The 22431-nt window shown below is 37.2% G+C and overlaps 1 protein-coding gene across 5 annotated transcripts in view; it reads right to left on the bottom strand.

Annotated features, from left to right (window-relative positions):
• Positions 1 to 2001: 2001 nt before the first annotated feature.
• Positions 2002 to 22431, bottom strand: part of BZW2 (basic leucine zipper and W2 domains 2) — a 59269-nt gene continuing 38839 nt past the window's right edge. For all 5 annotated transcript variants that reach the window (XM_050785379.1, XM_050785375.1, XM_050785376.1 and 2 more), the window contains exons 7-12: positions 18639 to 18748; positions 13597 to 13767; positions 11529 to 11675; positions 10365 to 10503; positions 3981 to 4103; positions 2002 to 2464 (exon numbers count right to left, since the gene is read on the bottom strand). In XM_050785379.1, the coding sequence (XP_050641336.1) occupies positions 2436 to 2464; positions 3981 to 4103; positions 10365 to 10503; positions 11529 to 11675; positions 13597 to 13767; positions 18639 to 18748 (719 nt within the window). In that variant the 3' untranslated portion in view covers positions 2002 to 2435. The remainder of the gene's footprint in view (positions 2465 to 3980; positions 4104 to 10364; positions 10504 to 11528; positions 11676 to 13596; positions 13768 to 18638; positions 18749 to 22431) is intronic.

The following is a 22431-nucleotide window of genomic DNA, read 5'->3' as shown; positions in this document are numbered from 1 at the left end:
ATTGATGGCCTGTTAGAAATCAGCCACCTCTCCCATCAGTTTCTAGCTTTTCTCTCAAGGGACTAGCCTAAAAGAGCCACACATTCTACAACTGTCCCTTTGTTTAGTGCCATCTGCCTGTCATCCTTGGGGCAGTGTACCATATTAGAATGGATGCATTAGTATTTTCTTTTATAAAATAGGAGGAAAGCAACCGTGAAGGAAAATCAGGATATAAAAAAGGGACATTATCTAGTAGGTCAATTTTAGGAAAGAATACGTATGTTACCTCCAGGGCTATGCTAAGCACTCCAAGGTGACATAAGCTTTTTATTCTATGACTTTCTTCTTGACCACAGCTGTCCTGTCATTATTTCTTGTACAATGAAAATAGCATTCTCACATATAGATGATTTTTCAAAGGGAGGCTGAAGCAGGAGAATCGCTTGAACCCAGGAGGTGGAGGTTGCAGTAAACCGGTATCACACCACTGCACTCCAGCCTGGGCAACAGAGCGAGACTCAGTCTCAAAAAAACAAAACAAAACAAAAACATATCTATTTAAACAGATATTACTTTGTCCATAGCTGGGACAGAGAACTTGACAGAGCTCTAACTACGCAGAAAGACAGACATTTATCAAATGTTTAATATTTAAAAGATGGGAAGACTGGTCCAGTACAGTGGCTCATACCTGTAATCCTAGCACTTTGGGAGGCTGAGGTGGGCAGGTTGCTTGAGCTCAGGAGTTCAAGACCAGCCTGGGCAACATGGTGAAACCCCATTACTACAAAAAACTTAAAAATTAGTTGGGTGTGGTGGCACGTGCCTGTAGTCCCAGCTACTTGGTAGGCTGAAGTAGGATCGCTTGAGCCTGGGAGGTTGAGGCTGCGGTGAGCTGTGATCATGCCACTGCATTTCAGCCTGGACCACAGAGGGCGCCAGCCCCTCTCAAAAAAAGAGAAAATGATCTATCATTTTATGGTTATAAATAGTGGTCAAGTCATAGGGAAAATATTTTTCTTTCCTGAAGACAAACAGGAAATCAGAAAACCCTCTTTAGATACAGGATGATGATGATACAATGACAATTTTCCTTTTGCTTATCTGAATGAGTACAAGGGTTACTGATGTATCATCCTTTTGCTTCTAGTCTTAGATAAAATGTTTCCTTCTTAAGAGATTACCATCAGGCTAGCACCAGGCAGTACCTTAAGCTTTTCAATAGTTAAAAAAAAGAAAAAAAAGACTTCTGTATAAAGTTTTCTGAAATGTTCAGATGTTTTATACTGTTATTAATACTATTGAGAGAAGAATAACTTAAAGGATAAAATAACTTAGTCATAAATAAATATAAACAAAGACCTAAACCTATATACATAAATCTTTAGCTCTCCTCTAAGTGGGGAGAAAATAGTGCTGAGAAAAACATGAGCAATGTGGAACATATATTTATATGCTTAATTATTAATAATATAACCACGGTATTATTAATAAGACCAATGTGCATGTATTTTGGGGTTAATTTCTCCTTTGCCATGAAGATAACTGAAATGTATTACTCATGAGATGAGAGAAATAGCATAGTTTTTTGTTTTTTTTTTTTAATTTTATTTTATTTGAGACAGAGTCTTGCTCTGTCTCCCAGGCTGGAGTGCAGTGGCGCGATCTCGGCTCACTGCAAGCTCCGCCTCCCGGGTTCACGCCATTCTCCTACCTCGGCCTCCGGAGTAGCTGGGATTACAGGCGCCCGCCACTTCGCCCGGCTAATTTTTGTATTTTTAGTAGAGACGGGGTTTCACCGTGTTAGCCAGGATGGTCTCGATCTCCTGACCTCCTCGTGATCCGCCCGCCTCGGCCTCCCAAAGTGCTGGGATTACAGGCATGAGCAGAATAGTTTTTAATAGATGACAAGAAATATTACCATTCAATATTGTGGATAGGAAGAGAAAAAAACACCGAAATACCATCTGTGTAAGAAGTCACGTACAGGAAAGAAATAAAAGCTCTGACAATATAAGCCCAGATTTTTAAAAAGCCATTTATTTTAAAAAACTGGTTTGTCAAATCACATACATGAGCAGATACACAACTACCAAAGTGGCCTGTAATAGACACCAGTGGGGCGGGCACCACACAGTACCTGAAAAATACAGCTAAAAAAAGAGGAGTCTGTTGAGTATTTAATTTCAGATTCCTACTTGACTCCTTGTTGAATGGCTTTAAGTTAGCATATAGTGAGTGAGAGGTAGAGTCCCAAGTATAATAGGTGATGCCTCAGGGCTCCATTTAAAAACAAAACAAAAACAAAACCATTTCTCCCTCTGCACAAGAGAAGCCTATCCTATATTTTTTCCTTTGCGAAAACAGAAGCCAAGTTTCTCTTCTCAAATGGTTCAGCATTCCCAATCAAAAAGTGGTGTGTGGTAACCTAGGTATTGTGCTTGTTGAGCCATTTAATTTTCCTCACCCTCCGATTCAGATTCTAGGAGAGAAGAAAGAAAGAATTTAGGTATTTCCCCCCAGATTCCTCTAATAAAGGTCATAAATTACTACAGTCACCAACCCAGAACCCTGCCATTGCGCCAGCATACTTTTACCCTAGGCACCCATTATTAGGTAAAATAGTCACATGAAGGCAGATGGCAAACTCTTGCTCTTTTCTGCTTTCAGGTAAATTTTGCCTGTCTAAAAATGCAACATGCATATATATACGAATACTTATAAATGAATACATTATATATATATTAAATTTATACATATAAATTATATAAAAATTATATATAAATTATATAAAAATAAATTTATACATATAAATTATATAAAATTACATAAAAATTTATACATATAAATTATATAAAAATATACAAACATATATACATATAAATTATATAAAAATTTGAATATATATAAAATTAAACAATACAACTTTTCTTCTTTGGATCACCTAAGATAAACTTTTTATTCTTTGTCTTTTTTTTTTGAGGCAGAGTCTTGCTCTGTTGCCCAAACTGGAGTACAGTGGCACGATCTTGGCTCACTGCAAACTCTGCCTCCCAGGTTCACGCCATTCTCCTGCCTCAGCCTCCCGAGTAGCTAGGACTACAGGTGCCTGCCACCTCGCCTGGCTAATTTTTTATATTTTTAGTAGAGACGGGGTTTCATTGTGTTAGCCAAGATGGTCTCGATCTCCTGACCTCGTGATCCGCCTGCCTCGGCCTCCCAAAGTGCTGGGATTACAGGCATGAGTCACTGCGCCGGGTCTAAACTTTTTATTCTTAATTAAATTCACTCTATTTATTTATTTATTTATTTATTGAGATGCAGTCTTGCTCTGTCATCCAGGCTGGAGTGCAGTGGCGCGATCTTGGCTCACTGCAACCTTCGCCTCCTGGTTCAAGCGATTCTCCTGCCTCAGCCTACCGAGTAGCTGGGACTACAGGCATGTGCCACCATATCTGGCTAATTTTTTTTGTATTTTTAATAGAGACAGGGTTTCATTATGTTGGCCAGGCTGCTCTCGAACTCCTGACCTCAGGTGATCCGCCCTCCTCAGCTTCCCAAAGCACTGGGATTACAGGTGTGAGCCACCACACCTGGCCTGAATTCACTCTTATCTATTATTATCCTTCCATCTTACATTTCCATTATTTAAAATTGCCAGTTAATTGGTAAAGGTGTCATAAAAATCTATAGAATTCCATAATGTGTGATTAAGCTAAATGTATTTTTCTCCTTTCACATCTACTGATCATTTCTTCTTTACTGTCCTCCATCAGAGTGGATAATTTAAGCACTTCATTTCGTTCTTTGTTTTTACATGTAGAGATTTTTATTGCCGTGATTTCAGAAAGGAAAGCTAAGATGTCGGCAAAATGTTTGATACAAAAGATAACTCAAGAATTTTAGTTTTAGGAAAGCAAGTAAAATCTGTGGTAAATATTTTGACATATAATGAGACAGTGTTTAAAGGTCATCAAAGTTTTTAAACAGAATCATACCTTCTTCTGCATTTTGTAACCACTCAACAAATTTCTTCATCTGGTCAAGAAAAACACTTTTGCCTTTAGCAACATGTGCTTCCTTATACCATTTCAGTATTGCTTCTTCGCTCAGAACATCAGCTGCAATTTGAAATCAAAGATTTCAAAGTTACTACACAAATGTCATGTTTCAAAACAACTTCATGTCTTACAGTTTAATAGAAAGCAATCATTTTTAATATAAAGCATTCTGTTACTTATCAGAAGAGAGGAACCAAGTTGATTTTCATGTAGCACAGTGCCCTATTTTGATAGCTTACTAAAGGCTTAAGTAGGCATCTTAGGCATGATATAATGCAAGCCTATAGCTCACTACTAGGACTTGGAAATCTCTCACAGTGCTAATTTGCTGGTAGGAAATAGAATTATTTTGTAATTTGGCAAATGAATCAGCAATTCCAGCATTTTAGAACATTTTGTGTCCTGCCAAGTTCAACCATATCTTGATTAAAGAGCAACCTCAAATCACCAGTGTCTTTTAAGGGGATTGGGATTTTCTTTTTTAGGAGAAAAATGGCAAAGGAAAAAAATGTAGATAATATGCAATAATGTTAGCAATTAGATATAAAAAGGAACTTCTGGGTTGTGGGAGTAATACACACATAAACTGAAGTTCCACACTTTCTCCATCACTAAATCACGACTTATTTTCCCACAGTATATCAAATTATAAGAGTAATATTTTTCCTCTACTACATTAAGGGAAAATAGACACATTAGCTAGTTTCCTACAGGTTTCTGACAACAACAAAAAAATGTTAACTATCTTTTGTCTAAAACTCTAAATTCCACAAATGTGCCTTGATATTCTCAAGATACCATTAATTGAGAGTATTTAATGTTAAGAATGAGAATATAAAAATAAGTGTACATATTCTCCCAATGTTCTAATGTCCTAATGGGTTGTTGTTTGGGAATTTGTAGTGGGAAACGAGATAGAAAACAGGTACAAAGCATTTATTATTGTCCCTGAGATGTGCTCAATTCAGTACAAATACTGATAAAGCCATATAATGTTAATAAATTACTCGAATGATATATTTTCAGTTAAAATGTAATTTCAACTTATGAAAATGACAGAAACAGTTTAATACTGTTTTCATTTAAAACATCACTGATATTTTCATAACAAAAACACTAGCTTTTTATTTTTAAAGAATTATTGGCTCTTGGAAAATGTTCTTGGATTAAATTGAAGAGACTGACCTGACTAAAATGAACAAGATTTGTTTATGAAAATAAAAGTTGTTTTTTTTTTTTAAACTTGTTTATTATTATCACTAAAAACACTACATTTTGCAAAGGAAGCAAGAAGTCTGAATTTACTTATAGAGACTGGATGCAAGAGTTACAATCAGGGGTCCTATAGAATTACTCTTAGCTTCTAATTATTTTAGCTCTTTGTTTCCAGCTCTCCACTGAGATAAAAGAAATTTCTACTAGCCATCAGAGCCTAACTGTTATAGAGTTGAGGAGCAGGCAGTTGTGTCCCAAGGAATTGACCTGTTATTATGCAAGACTGCCTTGCAGAGACTTTTAAAGAACATTAACAGAGATTTTAAAAGTCCCTTTTATGTAATTTGTAATTTGTCTTTAAGATGCTTGTGATTAGATCCGTAATTATCAAACTGGATCATGTCTTCCTGTCTGTAGAATAATTTTGGGCATATACACCCAACGTATGTATATTTTTGAGTTTATAAATTATATTCATGCACTACTGAACTATCGTTATTAATGTTCTAAACAAACAATATAATTTTAAACTGTGACAAACATGGAAAGGAGAATTGATTTTTTTCTCCACACCTTACTGAACTGAGGATGATACAAAGTACAGGTTGGAAAGCTGATGTAGACTGCAGTTTAGTGATACTATTTGTCTGAGCTTTCCTTTTGAAGGTTGAGAGCTCATTCCTGTGTTTTATTGCCCCACAGAGGCTGAAAGAGACCATGCAACTACTGAAATGCTTGTCGACGTCAGTGCTTGTGAAAAGCACACTAAATGATAGGCAAAACCTATCAAATGCATTGTTTACTGCAAATCCTGTGCCTTGGTATTCTTAAATTGCCATTAATTGAGAATATTTAATGTTAAGAATAGGAAGGAGAATTTAAAATAAGAGCAGTCTACATATTAATGGTGTAATGTTGAGTTCTTAGAAGAACCCAGTTTGGTAATAACTACTTGCTGAAAGATCAAACTTCTAGCACCGGAGAATTATTAACTAAAAGCTACTGAAGTATCTACATGGAACACCACAGAGGCAAAGCATTAACATCAAAGAGTGTAAGAAGAAATTCAACTTCTATTTAGTGAAAGGAAAGGTCTGAAAAGGAAAGAACTCCTTGAGGGATAAAGAATCAGACAATTTTTTCCCTCACTAAGGATAAAGTGGGGAAAAGAGTTAATTAAAACTGAGAAATCATGTTTGGTGGGATATTCCACAAATGCCTCTTAGGAATACAGAATAACAGTAAAAGACAGTAAGAAAGGAAGACATTGTATGATGGCACATAGAGACTGGAATATATGTTTTCCCTTCTATCTGGCCAACTTCTTCACAATGTTTGGTGAGATGCATGCACCTCGAGAGCCTTCACTTCTCCCCCTCCAAATTAGCTTTAACAAGTTAGGTGCCCTTCCTCTGTGGTCCTATTCCTTCTGACACCCTCTGTGTGAGGCTTATTTCAGCAATTGACATGGTGACTGTAATTCTTTGTTTTCTTCTACATCCTGAAATTCAGGAAGTCAGGCACTATATTTTGTTCATCTCATTTCCAGCATTTAATGAAACACCTGCCCCATAGTATCTATTCAACACATGTATAAGGAATAAATTTGTTAACTTGATGAGAAAAAAATAAATATTTCTCAATTTGTAGAGTTCTAATGTATTCATGAGGATCAAAGAGACAATATTGGAAAAGTGGCTTGAGAACTGCTAAATTTTAGATCATGTTAGTTATTTAGAAAGTTAGTCTAAAACTATGTCACTTGAAACTCTTGAAATTCAGAATTTTTTTATTAGGAATGTCACATAGGGACACAAGTCAAAAATAATTTACCCTAAGAATGCTGGGAATATATGCTGAGAAGGGCACTCACCCTTTTTTAGAACTAGAATAAAAAACTCCTTTTAGAAAAATTTGCATGCAGGATAGAATTTAACCTAAAAAACTTCTGCAAACAAGAAAACCCATGACAGAGATAATAACAGTACTTGACAAGGTAGTTTTATATGTTTTAGACCATGCTGAGTCTATGGGACTTATCTTCAGGGAAAAAAGAAGAGAAAATTATTTTTAAAAGTCAATAATGTGATGCTTGAAAGTTAGCAATGGATTTACTCTTTCTTACTGCCTGAAATATACAAATCTAGATTTTAATACAGAAAGAGAATCTTTGCAAAATGACCCATCACCACTTTTTTCTTTGCTGACTAGTATTATTTAATTTGCTTTTATTCCACTGTTATTTATATAAAAGATTCATAAATCTTTCAATAATGATATTCAATTAAGTAATTGGATTTGCCATGGCTAATCACATGCCCAAGTTTCTGTTATCCTCAAGTTCTGGACATGTTGGGAAAGGGGAGCTGTGTGTGTGTATGTCCATGTATGTGTTTGTGTGTGCTGTGTGTGTAAGAGAGAGATAAAAATGAGAATTAAAAAGGAGCAACGGTTTCCATTACATTTTAAAAACCACATTTTAAAAACTATGTTCCTTATGACAAACTAAAGGAATCCACAGAAACTTGGTAAAAGCAGCAGAGAAGACACTATTCCATATTTGTAAGATGTGGATATGTACATGAAATCAAAGGTAAGTATAATCTTGAACATGTTACTGGAGTTCATAGCATCTGTTGCTTCTTGAATTCTATATACTTTATACCAGTGGTCCTGGTACAACAGTCAGAGCATCACTTTGGAAACTTGCTAAAATGAAAATTCTCAGGCCCAATCCTGGCCCTACTGAATCAGAATCTCTGGGGGAGCTGTGTTTTATACCAAGCTCTCTGGGTAATTCTTAGGCATATTAGGAAAAGAGTGCTTTAACACTCACTGTTTATTAAGTCTTTCTAGGCATATAAAACACAGAATGAGAGCATCAGATCTTTACAGAAACAAATCAAATACATGTCTCCTGGTGCACAAGTGTTTGGTGGACAAAATAAGGTGAAAGTAAAAATCTGGCAAAAAAGAGACAAGACGGTAAACATAGTTAACACAGTAATGCTCTTAATGTGGTATGGAACAATCATTCCTCAGGGATTCCATGTTCTCAAGAGAAAACATGGAATTATTTCACTTAGGAAAACAGACTATATATATCATTTTGTGGAAAATTACAAAATTACCTAGAAAATGGTATTTAAAATGTTAGTTCAGTGATGTATTTTAGGTTTCCACTTTTAAAAAAGTTTCCCAATTTCATTTCCAAAAATAACTAAGGCAGAATTAAAATTGATGTTGACACTCACCCTTCCTGTGTTCCCTGGGGCCAGGTCATACTTGCCACAGACCTAACTAATTTTAGGTTATTTAAATGCTGATTACCTAGTTAATCAATAAGCCTAAGAGCTCATGCCTCTTCTTTTTACTTCCCAGTGCTTACTTCTTGAGTTATTTTATAATTTTGGGTCATACTGACCCTTAGCATCTGGGGCTGATGAATGAGAAAAAACTCAAAGTAGCCAGTTTTACTACCTGTCAGTAGTTGTTATAAGAAGTCTAAAGGAAAAGGAGGTTGGCATTAGTGGTTAAAATAGAGAAATCTGCAGGATTTTAATAGTTCATATGCCACCTAGATGCCATTTCCCATAACAAGGGGTTTGCTGATTCTTTGTGATTTCATTGCAATAACAAGATAGGGTGCTCCTGAAGATGAGACTCAAACAATGATGTCTCAGTTAAAAAAAAATTTGGTGAGAAACACTGGTTGAGTTATCTTTTAAATGACAAGAAAGCAAACTATGTTCAGGTAACTAGTTTATGAACAGTTTGGTTTTCTGTAGTGGAAAAAATTTACCACCCTCAAAACAGTGAAACCTGTTCCATAAGTCTCTCTGCCAGTTTTACAAATGGAGCCAGCTGTGGCCACGGAAGGTTGGGCCCCACTTCTCATTCTTGGCTGCTGGGTACCATCTATGAGTTGGTAACACGGCTTGCAGGTTTGGTTCTGATGGGTGGATCGCTTTGGGTATCATTGGGTGGGGCCTAGTTTTAGGACACTGCTATCTTATGACTAAATCCAAGAAGACCCAACTCAGATTTGGTTGGAGAAAACACCAATTACTGAACCTCAAGTGGTAATGGGTGGCCATCATATTTTCCTACTGACTATTATAATTGTTGCTGAATACTTTGTGCTCTGAAAAAGTAAAATATCACCCAAACACCTGTGGACAAGATTCATTCATTTGAAGAATCTATGTGGCCAATTAAAATTCATTGTGAAATGCTATTAAGCATTTTTAAAAGAGCTATTATTTATGTAAAACTTTTATTTTCCAAATTCCCAAGATATAATTCAAAATAGACAAATTTAGGAACACATCAAAGAGAAAATAAACATTTGGCTGGTATTAACTTTTCTGATATCATGATATTTATGAATATAATAACATAAACATGTTACAGTGTTCAAAATGTATCATTTCTTAAGTGTTCCTTTTTCTCCCTCACAAAACTATACAAATTTAGGCCCAAAAAATAGCCTAGGACATTTTTGTATGCTGTAGGTATACAGATTGAGATCAGTTAAAACCTTTAGCATTCATTTTTTAGTGCCAGTTGTCATGGCAACCTAATCCTTATAAATACAATGAAAAGACAGTAAATGTGAAAACCTAAAAATAGCCATTCCCTTGGAAAATAGAAGAATGGCTGGGCCAAGTAACTAAAATACAAAGTAAAAAGGCTAATTACTTCAGTAATTTTAAAGTCAGATTTATGGTACCTAAAAGGGTCTGAACATAATATATATAGCATTTTGATAATCATTGTTATTAGAGCTAATCCTTACAATTCAAAAACAGGCTCAATTTTATATAATTACATTTTTTTCCACCATCCCCAAGAAACAATTACCAGTTCATCTACCAATGAGAAGTGCCCAGGGGCCTAAGCAGGGTTTCCAAGCCAACACATATGTGGCGTGTATGCCTCCTCTCTCTACGTGGTATGGCTGCCTCAATAAAACTTCCACAAATTAGCATCTTGCTGTCCATCTCTAAACAGAGCCCTATGACCTCCTCTGCCTCATTCCCTGCTCTGCCCCTCAAAGAGCTTCAGCAAAACACAGAAGCACAGCAGTGGCACATGGATGGATACCTTTATAAAAGAGAACCACAATCTTCTGAAAGGCTTTCATGAAATGGATGTTGTCGTAGCAGTATTCCTGAACCTTCTGGAGGAGGATCAGCTCTGACTGGCCTTGGGAGCTGAACACGGCCAGCAGGGGAGCATATTGCTAGAACAGAAGTGGAGAGTAAAAGCCATCACTTGTGTGGGAGGTACACAGCTGACACTGCTGGAACCATAACAATAACCTGGAGGGTTGCTTAGAAAAGACTGACTTTAGGATTAATACCTTGTTATCATCATATTGTGTCCAACAGGGTGAGGGGAACAGAACAGTAGGAACAAAGCAGTATGGCAGACCTGTGAGGGAACTGGGAAGAAGATTTACACTTTCTCAATGGCAGAGCCACAGTCCAGTAATACAATGGATATTGTATGAGGATATGACTGCATTTTCACAATATTTCTTAGACATAGCAGGCATAGCAATTATCTTTAATATAGGCAGATTCTCATGTTTGGACTCTTAGTGGGTACAGAGAAAGAATCTTGATGAGCTGCTGGGATAAAAAGCATTCATTTAGAAATATCCTTGACTTTCTGACACTGATGCACAGCCATTGTTTTTCTGAGACTTACTCAATTCAATACTTATCTCTTCTAAAGGGCCTTCCCTGATCAAAGTAACATGGATAGTTTATTCACTGCTATGTTCTCATGAACGGTGGGTGCAAACTTGAAAAAAATTAGGAAGTATATGTTTAGTCTGAGTCTGGGGTAATTGTAGTTGGAACCCATTTGTCATACTCTCAATTAAGACAAATGTGGGCCAGGGGTGGTGGCTCATGCCTGCAATCCCAACATTTAGGGAGGCTGAAGCAGGAGGATAGCTTGAATGCAGGATTTCAGGACCAGACTGGGCAACATAGCGAAACAACATCTCTACCAAAAAATGAAGAAATTAGCCAGATGTGGTGGCAAGCACCTATAGTCCCAGCTAGCTGGGAGGCTGAGGAGGGAGGATGGCTTGAGTCCAGGAGTTCAAAGTTGCAGTGAGCCCAGATTGTGCCACTGCACTCTAGCCGAGGCAACAAAATGAGACTCTGTCTCAATTAAAAAAAAAAAAAAAAAAAAAAAAAAAAAAAAGCTGCAGTTTGCCCTTGGCTGGGTCAGTTCCTTGCTAAGGGCTGTTACCTTCAGGTGCTTCAGAGCCTGCTCTGCAACAAGTTCTTCCTTCTTGTTCCACTCAACGGCGTTCATTATACAGGTCCACAGAAGACCAATCACTGCTGTTTCTGGAAGATCATTCCTCTTCATTTCTTCTTTGACATAAAGCACCACCTACATTTCATGGAAATGGGGTCAGAAAGTAACAGGCAGATGGAGAGCTCCCTCCTCCCTCCTAGCTGCCCAGTGAGTCAACGTTTTGGGGCAGCTAAGAAACAATCTGCTTGGCTTCTCCTTTCCTTGTCTGCATTCTCAGACTGGAAGAGGGAGAAAAAATACAATGATTTGTTCTCAAGCAGACTTATTTTTAGTACCAAAATTAATAGGCTTAGCTCTGGTCAGGAGCTGCTGGATAATGTGGAGTAAGAGAGGATTTTTGTTTCCTCATACAGAAACCCCTTTGAGTCTAGTACAGTAGGGATACTTGGGCCAGTTTGACTTTTTGGAGATTTAAAGAAGGCAATAGAGTTGTGAACTTTTATCTACATCCGTAAACTTTAAAACCTCTTGATGGATACCATCTTGGGTTTGTACAGGTTCATTCTCCATAATTTATTCTTCAATCATTACTTTTGATGATCGTTATGCCCCATCTCAGTGAAAAGTTAATTTGTAAATAAATTGTAAAGTGCAAAGGCAATTTTTAGATTTCATATACATCAATTCAGCAGTATTCAGTAACTTATTTTCCCTTTTGAATTATGTATAAATATGCAAATTTATACTCAACCCTGACAGTATGGAATATAGGCTTGCCTAACAATGTATTTTATATCAAATTTATTTGAAAGGCTTTTTCCTTTTAAAATAAAATAATAAATAGAGGTTTGGACCTCAGAAGTGATTAAAAGTCATCATGATATCTCCAGCATACTAGTTTGCGAGTAGTAGTAAAACCTTTTTCTCCTCCCTTTTCTTGTTTAGTGGAAACACATTGCTTTCTTTACCTCTGGCCTGGCGTGCAGAAATGCCAGCAGTGACCTGAGTAGCCTTTGAAAGCAGAAGGAGCTGGGCAGTCCCAGTCCCTGTGCTGGCTGGAGGAAGCCACATGAAAGTGTGACATCCTGGCATCCACAAGCATCACAAGGCTTTTTATGTTTCCTTCTTTTCCCCATGGAAAATCATGTACAAATTCTTGCTTGGAGAACTATGACTGAATATACTGCTATCCTTAATATCATGAGACTTAAGAATATTTGTCATTCCAACACCTCCACCTGCTGGATAGTATCAGTCCTACATTCTCCAGCCTTCAACCATGTGAGGTGCCATGCAGGGCTTGGAGCATGGAAGTAGGTGCAGGTCAGGCATTTTGGAGCAGGTGGAAAAAAAGAAAGGATGCTTTATATTAATTTTTAGATTGTTGTGTGAAAGATTTGAAACTTCAAATAGAAAGCTTTCTCCAGATACATTAAAAATTAAAAAAAAGATATAGTCATAGCTTTGTGAACGATAGCATGTATATATGAACTATGTATATGCATATTATAAAAAAGATAGCTTTTACATTGTAGGGAAACACAGCTATTTCAAGTGTGAGTGGGATTCAACAAGTCACACATTCAACTAGTCTTTTCCCATGATAGGAATTCAAGCTTTTTTCAAATAAAAAGCCTACATATTCATACAGAGTGATGAACAAAAAATCCAGTGTTAATTCCAAACACTAGGCAGATGCTTAATCAGGTTAGATAATCTGTAACAAAATTTAAAAACTACCATATAATGGGCTATACTGATAGTGGATAGTCAAATCTATTTGACAGATGACATATTTTGAAAATCATAGCAGCCTGGTAAAATGTCATTTGTGTGGAAATCACTATTAATTTCTGGACCATCCTAGAGTGTTAACAAAAATGGAGGATTCTAAATCTATACTTTGAAGCTGAGTTAATTTAAATGGCAGGAATAAGTGGATAAATTTACAGCAATAAGCATAGGGCAGACTTTTTAAGGAAAGCCTTTGCTACACAGCCCATGTAATTCCTCCCATTCATGTATATTGCAGTGATGTCTGCCCGTGTTCTCCCACCTCCTTGATCGGGCATTCCTGAGAAAGACGCTCCTGGAGCTCCTTCTGCAGTTCCTTCCTGGTGCCCAGGGACTGCTGGACTCGGAGGAAGTCAGAAAGCTCCTTAAGACCTGCGTCAGTGAAGTATTTAGCAAAATGATCCACACTCTGTCTGTTAACTGGAAAGAGTTCCTGAAAGAGAAAAAGGGAGACTGTTATACACAAAGCCATTCAAATTTCGGCAAGCATAAAGGACAAAATCTTCATTTCACTTAGAATATCTCATATTTCGAAGAAAAGAATAAGACTGTTTTACAAAACAACAAATCACTGGTCTATTTATTGAGCTATTGAGCTAAACATCTTCTGAAATTAGGCAGTTTCACAAAGAAAAAGAAAAAAAGGTAAGCAATTGAGATAAACTTGGACCCTATTGTGCCAGTATTGAGAGGTGAGGCTTTTAAAGAGTTACTGGATTATAAGGGCTCTGCCCTCATGAATGGATTAATAGGTTATGTTGGGAGGGGACCTGGTGGCTTTAAAAAAGAGGAGGGGAGACCTGAGCTAGTACACTCAGCCCCCTCGCCATGTGATGCTCTGAGCCTTCGTGGGACACTGCAGAGTCCCCACCAGCAAGAAGGCTCTCACCAGATGCAACCCCTTGACATGGGACTCCATAACTGTAAGAAATAAGTTCCTTTTCTGTATAAATAACCCAGTTTCAGGTGTTCTGTTGTAAGTAATAAAAAAGGTCTAAGACACCCACCATACCAATTCTAGTTTATTACATAATTCTGATGGAAATTTTCAAAAAGAGCAATATACCATAGCTGCTCTCATATTTTCACCTCATTTCCATTTTACCCTACACAGTTTGGCAGAATCTCAGTAACACTTAGTCACGATCTAATCCTGGGTGAGTTCAACACCCATCTATGAAATTAAGATGATTTTCAAAGCTCTCACATTTTTCAGACTGCTGCAGGGTCTAAAAAATATATCCAGGCTTTTGTATTGGTTAGATTTGCATACATATGGCCAATGGCTATGTGGTTCCAGGAAAAGCCTCAGTAGATCTGTAATGGGTTTGCCACCACCTATAGGAACACAGCTGGAGGGCTCCTATGTCAGGATTCAAATTTCAATGTTCTATCATCCTATTAATTTCCCCGGTTGAGTCATATGTTTCAAAATGTCAGAAGAGAGCTGGTGGGAGCAGCTATCAAACATGCATTCATAATAAAGCAAACATTTTATACCACACTGAAACTGCATCACTGATATTTCCTCTACCACTCCACATCTTCCAAATCTCCAGGGCAGGGAACTAATGTACTTTTATTGAGTTTCTGCTATGAATCAAAATGTACTGGCACTTTTCCTCATAACAACTGGGTAAAGCAGACATTTTTTGTAGATGATAAACTAAGTTTCAACAAGGTTAAGCAGCTTGACCCAATTTATGCTGCCAAAAATATTTAAGAACAGAGCTGTGTGCCCCAAAGTCAATACTTATTCCATTACTCTGTGCTAGCACTCAATATTCTATTTAGGAAGAGTGTGACTGCAAAGTTTGATTTAAAGTTATGTTCATATCACTCATACATATCACTTATTGAACTACATTCCAAATTCTTATGAATAGTATAGAATACATTAAAAATTATTATTCAGATTAAGTTGAGGGGAAGCCAGTCTGAATCATACCATGTCATTTTTTGACTTGGAACATGGTTTGTATTTTTTAGAGAAACCCTACCGTGGTACAAATCTCTATCATCTCATCCCTAGATTAAGGTCTCCCTGCTTTTGCTCTTGCTCCTGAGTCTATTCCCAAAGTGACAGCAAGAGTGATCCTGTTGAGACTCAAAATCACATTACACACCATTCTGCAGAGAATTTCCAAAAGCTTTCTATCTCATTTGGAATACAAGCCAAAGCCCTAGATGATACGGGCCTTGCTACTTCTCTGAGCTTATCTAAACTTTCGCTCTTACCTGCTCTCCCCTTGCTGTCCCCAACGTGGGCCTTCCCATTCCCCATTCCCTTTGCCTGGAATGCTCTATGTGGAGATACTTAAACAGTTCGCTCCACACCTCCCTCAAGTCTTTACACAAATGTCATCTTATCACAGAGAGCTTTCCACCACTGAAAATCACAGCCCACATTTGGAAGCTCTCTAACTCTTTCCTACTTAATTTTGTTTTGAGATGGAGTCTTGCTCTGTCATCCAGGCTGGAGTGAAGTGGCGTGATCTTAGCTCACTGCAACCTCCACCTCCCGGGTTCAAGCAACTCTCCTGCCTCAGCCTCCCGAGGAACTGGGATTACAGGTGTGCACCATCACGCCCAACTAATTTTTTGTATTTTCAGTAGAGATAAGGTTTCACCATGTTGGTCAGGCTGGTCTTGAACTCCTGATTTCAAGTGATCCACCTGCCTCTGCCTCCTAAGGTGCTGGGATTACAGGTGTGAGCCACCACACTGGGCCCCTACTTAATTTTTACCTTTATTATAATACATGTTTTATGGGTTTTAGTTTATGGCCCACTCTCCTGAAATAGAATATAAGCTTCATGAAGGAAAGGGTCTGTTCGTTTGGTTCCTTTCAATCTCCCCAGCTCTTGGAAGTTTCGGCATATAATATAATCAATACATACTTATTGAATAAATAAAGGAAGAGAGCAATATCTTTAATTTCTTAATCACTACTTGCTTTGTCAGTAATAAGGGTTGTTTTTTCCCATTCCCTCTCCTCTCTGAGTTGCTATAAATTGTTCTTTCTTCTGTGTTATAATAGTGGGTGAGAGCTAAAGTCTGGTAATACACTAATTTTCCTAAAATGTAGTAGTTCAGAGTTAAAGAGAATTTTGTTGTATATGTTCATGAAACAAAATTTCCTCCTAAAGAGTGGGAACTGACTCACTAGTTCCTCATTCTCTTATTGATTCAACAAATATCAGGCAGGCATAGTGCATAGGTAACTACCCTGTTCTCACCCAGTTTATGTGTTTCTCGCAGAAACCACCACCTATGTTCCACGTATACACACAAACACACACAAACCTAGTAAAAACAGCTAGATGGCATGTGTTTCCAAAAAGAAAATGAATTTTCTAAATGAAGCCACCTAATTAAGCTAACCGGGCTATAGTTGTGAATATCTTTAAGAAAATTACTGCTTTAAGAAATAACCGGATAGACTGTATCTTTTTTCCCAATCATCCACCTCCTCTGCTTCAAAAGAGTATTAAGAGAACCCCCTCCTTGCTATGTCTATCTGCAGAGGTGGAGAAGCAGCCTATTAGTGGACTGGATTTTCCCAGTCTATTGCCAGGCATGGCAGCATCCATAGGTGAGTTTTTAAGATACTTGAGAGGTTCAGTTCAGTCTCTGTGTTCTGGTACTCTGCCGTGAAGACAGAATGGGCCAGATGGGAGCTGCTCCCTCAGCCTGCGCCCGAATGAAAAGGCATGTGGAACTAAGTCAGGCTTAGCCAAGATAGAGCTAACCTATAGACAACCCACAGCCTCATGGACAACAAATATGTTCCCTTTGTATGAACCTCCACCTTCCTCAGCAACCTATTCACTTATCTTCTGTGACTTTTGCTTCTGTTTACAGGGATTTGCCCTAAGTCCACTAGAAAGTAGGTTTCACAAGGGCAGGCAACTTTTCTGTCCTGTTCTCTACTGGCTCTGCAGCTTGTCGTACCATGCCCAGCACAGGGTAGGCATTCAGTAAACATATGAGGAATGAAAATTATTATGAGCTAGAACCTAGACTTTTACCATAATGTAAAAACTGTAAACACACAAATCTATTTAAGGTAAACGTCAAGAAACAAAGTATTCTTAAGTGATTTAAATTGCAAGTATTTACATTTAAAATTACTTTCATGTGTTCTTGAGGAAGAGAGAGAGTCTTAGAATTATCTCATGGGATTGGACCCTTGCACACTGAAACACACTGGAAGAGAACAACAGAGAAAAGGCCAGGTGAAAAGAAGATGGCAGGGATGTGTCTTATTTTTACACTTTATCCTAGAACTGTAAAAGCAATTCCACCTGGAAAAATCTTGGCATTTCACAGCTGCTGCATCAAGAAGAAAGAAATTGTAGGGAGCACATAGAAAATAATAATAAAATGAGATATTGCGTGGCAAAAAAAAAAAAAAAGACATTATAAAAACAAAACATTTTTCTGGATTTTCTTAGAAATACACAAAGATGGAGAAATAAAAATATAATCAAGCAACTGTGACACAATTAACTTGTTTACTTTCTGCAACAGCTTAAGTATTTCCAAGGCAATCTTGTTTAAACTTTTTTTTTTAAGCAAACTATTTAACACACATTTGAGATGAGCACAGTCTGACTGCTACTCAAAATAGAGATCACAAGTATTTGATTAAGTGAGATTGATGAAATTTTTATCATATTAAAACCTTAAAATGTCTAGAAGGTTATGACTATAGGCTGGGTGCGGTGGCTCACACCTGTAATCCCAGCACTTTGGGAGGCTGAGGTGGGAGGATCACTTGAGGTCAGGAGTTTGAGACTAACCTGCCCAACATGGTGAAACCCCATCTCTACTAACAAAATCCCAAAATTTGCTGGGTGTGGTGGAGAGTGCCTGTAATCCCACCTACTCAGGAGACTGAGGCAGGAGAATCGTTTGAACCCAGGAGGCAGAGGTTGCAGTGAGTGAGACTGTGCCACTGCACTCCAGCCTGGGTGACAGAGCCAGACTCTGTCTCCAAAAAAAAAAAGTTATGGCTATAAAAGAAAGTCTTAATTCTGATTAAATATTAACACTATGTCAACAAACTTACAAATTTGGAAGTCTATATTCCTCACAATTCTTTAATTTTATTGTGCCATTTGGTGACAAAATAAAGATTAAAATGAAATCAGTTTCTATTAACAATTACACAGAAATAAAAGGAACAGTGCTCCAAGTCAACATAGATCCAGGGATATTACTCATATACTACATTGCAGGCATTGCTTAAGCTCCAAGAAAGGCATCATACATACAACCCTTTCACCAGAAAACACTTACAAGCAGCCTCTTGTCTAAGTTGGCTTTTCTCAAAGACGAGGTAACAGAGTTGGCATCTTTTTCTGCCATCCATGCTTTGAAAAGCTTGACAGCAAATGAGGCCGCAATGCCTGTTCAAAAACAAAAGAGAATTTCATTCCTTTTATGAGCAAAACCAATTGTGATGGTGTGCAAAGCACCCAGGTTTCCTGAAGTGGGTAAATAACTAAAATACTAAATTTGGTACAAAGGAAAAGTCAATAGACCTCTAGGCAAATTCTCCTCTTCTCGTTACTCAAAATAGAACATTTTCAGGAAAAGGAAAATAAATTAAAATATTTTTCAAATTTGGACTCTTTGAATCCAACCTGGTCTAACTGTAAGTTATTTTACCTTGGTCAAAAACATATTTAACACCCAGTATCTTCGGTGTTATTGCCTTTATTTCACCCTCTGGTTCATATGTATTTCATGTTTATAACAGTGATCTTGAGGCACAAGAAAATTAGGAGACACAAAACTGTAATGTCACCTTTATCAAGTAATTTGCTAATAAAGGATGCCAGTACAAGAACACTGATAGTGATAGATATAATAAGTACTGCTACGAATAGATGAACACACATCATTTACCTTAGTTTTACTTTTTATAAAAAGCATTTTATTTATTTATTTATTCCTATTTTTATTTTTTAGGGGATGGAGTCTCACTCTGTTGCCCAGGCTGGAGCGCAGTGGCACGAGCTCAGCTCACTGCAATCTTCACCTCCTGGGGTCAAGTGATTCTCCTGCCTCAGCCTCCCAAGTAGCTGGGATTACAGGCATGCACCACCAAACTCAGCTAATTACTGTATTTTTAGTAGAGACAGGGTTTTGCCATGTTGGGCAGGCTAGTCCTGAACCCTTGACCTCAGGTGATCCACCTGTGCTGGCCTCCCAAATTGCTGGGATTACAGGAATGAGGCATTGCGCCCAGCCATAAAAAGCATTTTAAAATATTCTTGAGTTAAGCTATAAAAATATCAAGGCTGTTTCAAGTTAAACTTTTCTGGATTTTAAAAAAATCGTTATTAAGCTAGTTATATTAAATCAGGAAACCATTCAATCACATGTTCACATTTACATTACCACTTATTTCCAAATAGAAATAATCAGATAATAAGAAGACAGTTCTATGAACACTTCAAATTTCTAAATTTATGTTGTGGTTATTTAATGAAGAGTTAAGATGTAGTTGAAACATTTAACTGAGTTTTCTAAACTGAAGGTTCTACTATTGTTATGAGCGAATGATAATGTGGCCTAAGCAGCCTCTATTCTCTTTACCTCTTTCCTAAAAGAGGTCCCATTTTATCCAGTCCAGGTGACTCCTCATTAGCCTAAGTTCTGGTACCACCTCTTTCTGATGATTAATTTAGTGACCTCGCTCAAGCTCATCTGCCCAAGGCACCCCCCTGGCAATTGCTACTGGACCTGTACTGGTCATGCAGTCTGTGTCAGCCAATCAGCTGAAGGGAAGATAAATTATCCTGTGTTCAGGAGAAGTGTTCTTTCACTGAACCGGAACCAGGAAGAATATGCCATAACTGTATCAGCAGACATTTATAACAAGAGGGGGCAGCATCCTTGGGATGAAGTTAATGCTATGAATGATAACAGGAGAAAAATACTTAAGTTCTGAACGATATTGCTGTTCAGCCTGAAGTCTGTCCTAATTTTCCATTTATTGTTACATAAGAAATACATGTCCTTATATACCAATTTGACCCAGGTCTTCCAGTAACTGGAAAGTCAAAGCATTTAATTCGTCTATCATTCATATAGACACCAACTAAACCTGATTTTCTTCCCTTGAATAAGCAGATAAACTAATTTAAAAAAAAATGGCCATGACAACAAAACATGCATTACATCTTAACTGAAAGTTCATGTTAAACAACTTGTTAAAATGAATTTTTAGCATTATCATTAGCTCATACAACCAATATAAAATTTAATATAAATTAATACTAGGCTGTAATCTGTATTGTAAGTAAAGAAAAACTATGCTTGAAACTAGGAGCCTAAAATTGAGATTTAACTTTCTTTATAGTTACTCCTCTACTGAGTAGGATAATCCCATCTCCCTTGGTCATGTATTGGATGAGTTGGTGAAAATGATTAATTTCTTAACTATTTTCGTTATTTCTTTTTTTTTTTTTTTTAATCTTAGATAGTCTTTCTCTGTTGCCCAGGCTGTAGTAAGATGATGTGATCATAGCTCACCGTAGCCTCAAACTCCTGGGCTCAAGTAATCCTCTTGCCTTAGTCTCCTGAGCAGCTGGGATTGCATGGTGTGCCAACACACCTGGCTAGTTTTTACTTTTTTTTTTTGTAGAGAAGAAGAGTCTTGCTATGTTTCCCAAACTGGTCTCAAACTCCTGGCCTCAAGCAATTTTCTTACCTCAGCTTCCCAAAGTGTTAGGATTTTAGGCATGAGTTACCATACCCAGCCATTTTCTCAATGCTTTTCCAATTAGGAAGCAAGAGTTTAAACCTCTAGTTTGTAAAAGATGGCAGAGTTTAAGGAAAAGCCATATAACAGAGGCACTATACTACTTCCATAGCAAAGTTATTTTTCTCCTCACCACCCCTCAAACATTTTACTATAATAATTTCCAGACATACAGAAAAGCTGAACAAACTGAACAATGACCACTCACATGCCCACCATCTAGTTTCTATAACTAATATTTTTCCGTATTTGCTTTATCACATATCTATCCATCTAATAATGTAATTTTTGGATACATTACAAAGGAAGTTACAGACATCATTTAGGTTTTTAAAATAACTAGAAAGGCAATTATTTTCTGTTATGTTGGCTAGGATAATTTAAAATAATGAATGGTTAACATTTATATACTATGTTGATTTTCTGTGTGCAAAATGGCTAATAGCAAAAATAAGATGTGTGTTGTACTGTGAATTTTCTTCAGGGAAATACTTTAAAATGTCATAATACTAATAACATCCAACAATTACAGAGTCTGAATTGTCATAAATCTGAGTGATTTTAAGCTAAAAACTAGAGTCTTTGAATAAGACCAATTGACTCTCAATTTACTATTCTTTTCTTAGCTACAAGAAAACTATAACCCCTTTCACTACAGGCATGAATGAGGCTAGGACTTCATATACGTAGGAGGAAAACTTTTTAAGTTCTCAGAAGAAACAGATGTTCGCACAAAAGCTCTTTTAATTTGTTTTTAAGGAAAAATAACTGTTTTGTGTTGCATTGTAATTTGACTATCATTATCCTCCTACAAGTAAACAGCCCACTTTTGTTTTATTCTATAACCAAATCATGGTATGCATGCCTACCCAACTCTTAATGCCTTAAAATTAAAACAAGACTCCTTCTATTGCAGCAGACTTAAAACTGTTTTCTAAAACTGAGACAATGAATATCTTAAAAAGTGCAATCAAAATGAGTATCTGAGCATCAGTTTCTCTAGACCTTGAGAGGGGAGCAGTTTTTGTTCTTACAATAGGGGTGAGAGTTAAAGGCTGCCATTTTGTATTGAAGGGCAAAAAGGTCACCAAATCAATTTCAGGGTATTTGACCTAGGCATCAAGTCTTCCATGAGATTTTAATTGGCTATTAGTCTTTCTTAATATGTCTTTGTACAGGTGTGCATATTTTTTTCCTTCAAATGTCCTACAATTAACATGTCCACTCCTTTTATTATTTGAAAGGCAATATACACACATACACGGATATTCTCTTATGTGAAGAATGAGTAGTAGAGGATACCAAAAGGAGCAACTGGCA

The sequence above is a fragment of the Macaca thibetana genome, chromosome 3 (assembly GCF_024542745.1).
Source record: "Macaca thibetana thibetana isolate TM-01 chromosome 3, ASM2454274v1, whole genome shotgun sequence".
Classification (NCBI taxonomy): Eukaryota; Metazoa; Chordata; class Mammalia; order Primates; family Cercopithecidae; genus Macaca; species Macaca thibetana.
This window is presented reverse-complemented; position numbering and strand designations above follow the sequence as displayed.